The sequence below is a fragment of the Empidonax traillii genome, unplaced genomic scaffold, assembly GCF_003031625.1.
Source record: "Empidonax traillii isolate 1590-97213 ecotype Southwest subspecies unplaced genomic scaffold, ASM303162v1 scaffold240:size1935192, whole genome shotgun sequence".
Classification (NCBI taxonomy): Eukaryota; Metazoa; Chordata; class Aves; order Passeriformes; family Tyrannidae; genus Empidonax; species Empidonax traillii.
In genome coordinates, this window is record NW_020955433.1 from 1,467,603 (window position 1) to 1,475,048 (window position 7,446).

The following is a 7,446-nucleotide window of genomic DNA, read 5'->3' on the forward strand; positions in this document are numbered from 1 at the left end:
CAGCTGATGGGTGACACGTGCACCAGAGGCTGCAGATTCTGTTCAGTAAAGACAGCAAAAAATCCACCTCCTCTGGATCCCCAGGAGCCTTACAACACAGCCAAGGCTATCGCTGAGTGGGGCTTGGATTACGTTGTGCTGACATCTGTGGACAGAGACGGTGCGTACGTCGCGCTCCTCGCTTTCAGTCTGAGCCCTCAGGTGTGCTACGTGGGGTAAGCACAGGCCTCGTATGCATTTATCAGCACAGCTGTCAAGGAGCTCTGTTCTAAAGGAGTCCACAGTGCTGAAACTTTGGCAAGTTCCTGCATATTCTTGGTATTTCTCCGTATCTGGTAAAATACAATAGAAGTTACGCTGTTATTAAATCCCAAGAATATTAGAATACTAAATATTTAAATTTTTTTGTGAAATGCATACATAAACACCATATTCTGTTACTACATTAGCAAAAAAAACACCCAACCACAAACATTCATATACAATGCCATTACAGAACTTCTTCCAAACACTAAATCTGTAATATAGTATATGTAATAAAAGGGAGCGGGGTTTAGGTTGGACATTAGGAGGAATTTTTTCACAGAAAGGAGGATTAACCATTCGAATGGACTTACCAGGGAGGTGGTGGAATGACTGTCCCTGGAGGTGTTTAAGGAAAGAATGGATGTGGCTCTTAGTGCCATGGTCTAGTTGACATGGTGATTGGTCATAGGTTGGACTTAATGATCTCAGAGGTTTTTTCCAACCTAATTGATTCTGTGGTTCTGTGAAAACTGGAAGTTGCCTTTTTTAAAGGTTGTAGCTCCTCTGAAGTGACACCACATAGGAGGGGAAAACCACTGCAAAAACTGTTCAGTATGGTGGGAAGTCCAGCAGCTTCAAAGGGGCCTACAGAGCAGTAATATATATATCTCAATTTTTGTGCAACTGTTTCTCAGACCAAAACTGTGTATAGGTAAAGCCATTCTGTGCTCAGGCTGACAGTGGACCTAGAGACAGGTAAAACTGAATCACAGTCACAGGTAGACTTTGTGCAGAGCAAGGCTTGGTAGGATATCTTTTGTAAACTCTTGGCATAAGCGGTAAGATAAGACTGGGGTTTGACTGGTTTATTATTTCTCATTTAAACTTGAATCTGTTACGAGTTTTGTGTCTTTGCTAATAAGCGAATACATTTCTTGAACTGAAAGGTTAACTGAATAATTGAAATGCTTCTAGATATGCCTGACGGTGGAGCGGAACACTTTGCAAAGACAGTCTCGCATCTGAAAGAAAGGTGTGTCATTAATGTACTGCTGTTACTGTTATAACCTCAGAATATGGTACTGCATGTAGGTCAGAGCTGCCTGTAGCTGAGTATTCAGGAGCCGTGCAGATATAAAAGTCTGCCTTTAGCCTATCTGTGCTGCTTTTTCTAGTTTTTCATCTGTCTCATAGAATGGCCCCAAACTGTTTTGAATTTGGATGCATTTCCAATTCATCCCAGGCTTATGTAAAGCTAAGCACTGGATTCCTTCTTGAAACGGGCAACTGGTTTACCAGTGAGTACATTCTTCTGAGGTACAGTCATTCCTGAAGCCGGGGGCTCAAGCACAGTATTGCTGCCACCACATGACAGAAGGAGTCTGGTTTCTCATTCAGATGTGATCGGATTGCTTTTCATTCCCCCACAATGGCCATTTCCAAGCCTGTGAATGTACCTTCCTGCTTTCCCTGGCTGTGTCACTTTCACCCTGCATTGGTGCCCTGTACACCATTTGACAGCATACTTGTCTAGCTGCAGAATTCATTTGTATAACCTCATTTAAGTGTTTATTCAGTGTATCTTGGGACTCCAAAGGTTCCTTCAGTTTTTCCCACCAGTCTTTCTGAGCTGAAATCAGGTTCTTGATCACCAAGATGAGATTCCAGGGCAATAACTCAGAGTCCTCATATACTAGTAGGCAGGGTCATGGCTGCTCTGTATTTTGGAGCTATGATTTCAAACTCTTGTTAAGTTACATGACTGCAACAAAGACACATGAAAAATCTTTTATAAGCAGTACATGTGATTAAAACTGTTTTAGAGGCTGTTGGAAATGCTCTTACAGTTATTATTTGGCTTTTGTTGTATTCCAGCTCACATCGGTAAAATCAGGAATTGAACCCAGTTCCTGTTTGATTTGTTATAGAAGTATTTGCAGAAATCTGTTCTTTTAGAATTGTACCCTGAATTAACTTTGCTTTGCTATTAGAGCATCATTTATTAATTATTTATGTGTGGGTTTTTGCTCTCTTGAGTTTTTCGACAACACAAAATCCCACCGATGTGTTCCTTTTGTCCCTCCTTTTCAGGAATTCCAAAATCCTAGTGGAATGCCTAACTCCCGATTTCCGAGGGGACCTTAAAGCTGTGGAGAAAGTAGCGTTGTCGGGGCTGGATGTGTATGCGCACAACGTGGAGACGGTCCCGGAACTGCAGAGGTGGGCACCAGCACTGTGTGCGGCAAGGGGGTCGTAGAAGGACGCTCTTTCTGAGCTGCCCTGAAGCCCCCGTGGCTGTGGGAGGTGGCGGGAGCGGGCGGGGCCGGGATGCGGAGCGGCCCCCCCCCTCCCCTCCCCTTCCCTCCCAGCCTGCCCCGCGCGGGGCCCCGCCGTGCCCGCTGCCCGCCGCCAGGGGGCGCCCGCGCCGCGCCACCGCCGCGGGGTCACCTCCCTGGGAACATCCCAACATCCCATCGCGGGTGTGGGACCCGACCTGGGCACATCCCGCTTGTGATGCTTCGGGGGCTTTCAGCCTCTGTTGAACTGCTCAGCTAAAACCTCTACGCTGCCACTCTATAGAAATGAGCAGAATGAGCTTTTCCTGGCATCTTTAACTTCTGTGCACCTTTTCATGTTTTCTTTCCCCCCTTGTGCTGGAAATGTGCAAAGGAAGGTCCGTGATCCCCGAGCCAACTTTGAGCAGTCTGTGCGTGTGCTGAAGCATGCCAAGGAGGTCCAGCCCGGCATCATTTCTAAAACCTCCATTATGCTGGGGCTGGGCGAGACAGATGAACAAGTGTATTCCACAATGAAATGTAAGTTGGTGTTGAAATAGATGCCAGAATTCACAGGTATGAATTTTATTGTGTTGGAAAACAGTTGTACGTGTGTTTGCCTCTACGTGCAAATCAGTTTGCCTGGTGCAGGAAACATTTTCTAAGTTCCATTGAAAAAGAAAAATTTGGTTAAAAAAGACTGAATTTCTGAAATATTTTTCTTTCATATGGCTTCCAGAGTCAGTTTGACAGGTAAATTCAACTCGTGTTGATTTCAGTGGAAATTAGAACTATTTTTGTGTAATTGTATTAACATTCTTATCTTGCAATACTTAAATAATGAGCTTGCAACGTTCTTGCCTTATTGTGCTTTGCTTTTTAGAAGCAGCAGACCTGATTGTTTAAATTATTTCAGTTAACTTAGATGCAAAAATGTTACTATCCCTGGAGCTGTAACATGTTCTTATTTTACATGTAAATGTACTTTTAAGAGGACAAAAAGCCATTCATGGTGGTAAGTGAAAGCAATGCACTAAACAGGTTCTAAGTTAACAGTGAGTGCAGTGCTGGAGTCAAAAGTCTTTTCTTCCTATTCAACATGGGGCAACCAGCCCACATAGCCAAAAAACATATGGGGATGTTCATGCAAACTCTGATTCCTCAGCCATCCCTCTCTTTGTTCAGAACACCCCTCTAGCTGCAGTAAACAGTTCTTCAGGCCAGCTGACTATCAAGTATCCAGGCTTTCCCCCTGTAAATAGACTACCTGAACTCATTTGTTGTTTATTGATTTTGGTATATCCTACAATTGTAAAGACAAAGTTTATGAGATTCTGCAGGCATCAAAAAATACACCATAAGTGTGTAAAACTGGCCATTTCCCCTGATTTATGGCACTTTGGAACCTCCACATCTTTTCAGCATCTAGTCTCTTGAAACAGTGAAGTGCCAAGTGCACGTGCACCCATTCGTCTTTTGTCAAATGAAGGCTCTGACGTAAAGACAGAGTGAAAAGCAGCAAGATAAAGACAAGAGCGTGTCATCTCTGCAGTGAGACTCGACTGCAGTGAGTGCAGCACCAGGGTATTGTCCCTAGCTCAGGGCCTGCAGCAGAGAGAACTCAGGGAGCTGTGTGGCTACTGCACACAGAGGCTGCAAGTTCCCTTTGCTGTGAGCAGAATGTGGCTCCCACAGGGGAGTGAGCCTTGTTCAGACTTGGAAAGAGAGTGTTTTTAATGGCTGACAATGCCTTGTGATCATTCTGCCACTAACAATTTTGTTTTTGCAGTATTGCGGGAAGCAGATGTAGATTGCTTGACCCTAGGACAGTACATGCAACCAACGAAACGTCACCTGAAGGTAAAAGTGCCTTTAATTTACAGGCAGAATTATAGTTTGTATTTTGCACAGTTATCCTTACCCTAACTGCAGATGTCAGGAAAAATTTCCTTCCTTGTTCAGCCTGATAGTGTTCATCTCTTACATACTCTTCACTAAAAATTATCTCAGGCATCTAACTCCTTCCATATTCTGCAGACTTCCCAGTGCTAGGTTCTGCTGTTAGCCAGGGAGACAGCTGGAGCTGAGGCATGATTCTGGAAAACAAAGGCTTCAGTGTATGTCTCAGGCATAATGGCTCAAGCCAGTGACCCTTCACTGTCTCATAGGCTCTCCCTTAATAGTGCCACTTCAGCTGGGGAAATTACCATTTTCTGCTTCTGTGATCTGTCCAGAGCGTCACTCTCTGTTCTGTTCCTGTGTTTCACTAAAATAAGTGTTAGTGAAGAGATCTGTAGGACTACTGTAGTTTTTTACTAACTTGGACAAAAGAAAAGGCTTGCTCCGAAGTACCATTCAAAAACAGAGTGAAGAAAATTCTAAACTTTCAGCTAATATGAAAAGCAAACAAAATGCCTTATTTTGGTAGAAAGCAGAGAGAAAATACAGTTGGTGACTTGACCGCTGAAAAGTTTTGGAGTCAAAAATTATGAACTTGTGATGTGTGATTTCACCATGCCAGCTATACCCATTTCCTTTGCATTAACACCTGATCAAAATTAATTCTTTTCACTCAGGTTGAAGAATACATAACTCCTGAAAAGTTTAAGTACTGGGAAAAAGTAGGAAATGATCTTGGATTCCATTACACTGCTAGTGGGCCTTTAGTGCGTTCCTCCTATAAAGCAGGTAAATTGCTGAAAGGCGTTAGATTCTTCAGCGTGTAACATTTTATTATGTAAAATTAAAAGGGTGCAACAAACCTCACCTTAGCTCAAGGACACTGTGTATTTGTACAATTGCTGCGCTGCTTAAGCTGACTTTTTTGCCAAACATATTTTGTACAATTCTTAATGTGTGAGGCAGGATAAAGGGTACCCAATTTGCAAGTTTTCCTTTACATTCTGCCTTTTGGATTAAACCTCCAGGTTTAATGGGACTCTTTGTTATTTGTGATGCAGTTTTGTTGCTTTAGGCAGAATTTATCTACAGTGCCTTAAGAAATAATTGGACACACTTATGGTAGTGCTTTTTCTGACACAGCACTGGGTATTAAGTAGCAGCTGATATTAATGGAACTGTTGTGAAGGTACAGCATCCTGCTTTTTCTGAAGGAGAAAGCAGAGAAGACTCATCTGGGGCACTGTGCTTCTCAGTCTGTTTTAATGCCAGCTCAAACGTTTGAGATTTGTAGCAGGTTTCCCTATAACTTGCTGATACTTTATTAAATAAGAATTCATTTTTAATTAAACCAATTCACTTGCCTGTTGCAAAGCACAAAGCAGCAGAGCTATTTCATAAAATTGGACATGAGGAAAATCAGGATTTCAGGAGTGGAAGACTTATGTGTTATGGTTTGGGGTTTTTTTTTAGATTCCTGCTATATGTATTGAAAGTGCTGTTGCATAGAATGGAATTACTGTAAAATACTGGTATTTCCTACTGTGGAACAGAACACTCATGTTAAATAAGAATGTGTCTTGTTTTGCCTTATTTTATTGAAATACCAACAACTAATTCTGATGCTTTTTTCCCTTTTAATTAGGTGAATTCTTTTTGAAGAACTTAGTAGAAAAAAGGAAGACAAAAGCTATCTGAAAATGAGAGTGAATCTATTTAAAGCAGCCAGTTTGAAGGATCCTTTTTTCAGCATATAATTACACTCAGTTCCAGAAATGCAGAAGACCAGATGGTGAATATATGAACAAACTCACTATCTTTCCAGAACACTTTTCTGTCAACAAAACATTATTTCTCCTGGCAAGGCTACAACTACTGAGTACTTCTAATGTTCAGCAAAAAGACAGAAGATGATAGAAACGATTTTAAAAGAGTGATGGAACTGAGGTGGAAGAAATAAATGTAAGGTGGAAAAAAAGATTGGGCAGATTTATAGATCTAATACTGCCATCAGCATTGCTGCAGTTAATACCTGTGAGGATGCTGATAGAAACTTGAAAGGTACTGATACTTCACTGTATCTTACCATTACAAGCTTGCAGGGGCTCTGGGAACTATGGGAGTCCTAAAGAAAGATTTTGTACATGATAATGGACCAGAATAGGGCTATCTTGAACTACACCAGAGAAGGAATGGTAATACTACTTCAGGAGGTGGTATTTCTTACCTGTATCTCGAGAAAATGAGCTGTACCATTCTGATAGCTGAATCTTTTCTGATCCTTGCATGTCTTGACATGTGAGAGCCGTGGTAAATACAAGATATCAAGCTGAAGAAAACAAATCCTTTGTGGCAAGACAATTGTAGATACCATATAATTTAAACCATCTGGAAAATCAGAGTTGGTGTAAGAGCATAAATAGTGCCACCCCTGTTTTGATTACATGACTGTAACAAACTTCAGTGAGTTGCACAGATGCTTGTCCAGTATTGGGTATGCAGAACTGCTGCTGTTCTGTACTGTGCTCCTATTCTATGGCTATTGTCTTGGCATTAAAGGAAAGTTGAAAACCTGGTGTTTGTGTTCGGTGGGTCTGGTTACCTGCCCCTTGAGGCTTGGTCTGGCTGGTGAATCTGAATGCAGAGAGGTGAACCACATCACGGGTGAAATGTGGAATCCATCGTGTATCATGCTAACCTCAAGCAGAAATAAAAACATGGCTTATGGTATACTTGCAGCTCTAAATGCTTCTCTTTTCAGCAATAATGGTGATCATTGTCTCTCTAGTAATTCTCAGTGATGCATATGAGATACCATTTTTGAACTGGCTTCACCTGTGTCTTCACGAAATTATCTGGGAAACATTCCAGGAATTTGCTATCTGGTCCCAAACCCTCATCATGCAGCTAGTTCTATGGCTGGCTCTAGTGCTTCTGTAAAATACTGTCGTCTGTATGAAGGAGAGTGGACCCTCCATCAGCCAGATAGTAGAAGGAAGACAGCTGACTAGCAAGTTAAAATATA

General features: G+C 42.0%; 1 protein-coding gene across 1 annotated transcript in view; it reads left to right on the top strand.

Annotated features, from left to right (window-relative positions):
- The window catches only part of LIAS (lipoic acid synthetase), a 13,564-nt gene extending 6,567 nt beyond the window's left edge, over positions 1-6,997 (top strand). The window contains exons 8-11 of the mRNA XM_027888551.1: positions 2,917-3,062; positions 4,312-4,382; positions 5,099-5,210; positions 6,067-6,997. Of these exons, the coding sequence (XP_027744352.1) occupies positions 2,917-3,062; positions 4,312-4,382; positions 5,099-5,210; positions 6,067-6,119 (382 nt within the window). The 3' untranslated portion in view covers positions 6,120-6,997. The remainder of the gene's footprint in view (positions 1-2,916; positions 3,063-4,311; positions 4,383-5,098; positions 5,211-6,066) is intronic.
- Positions 6,998-7,446: the final 449 nt, after the last annotated feature.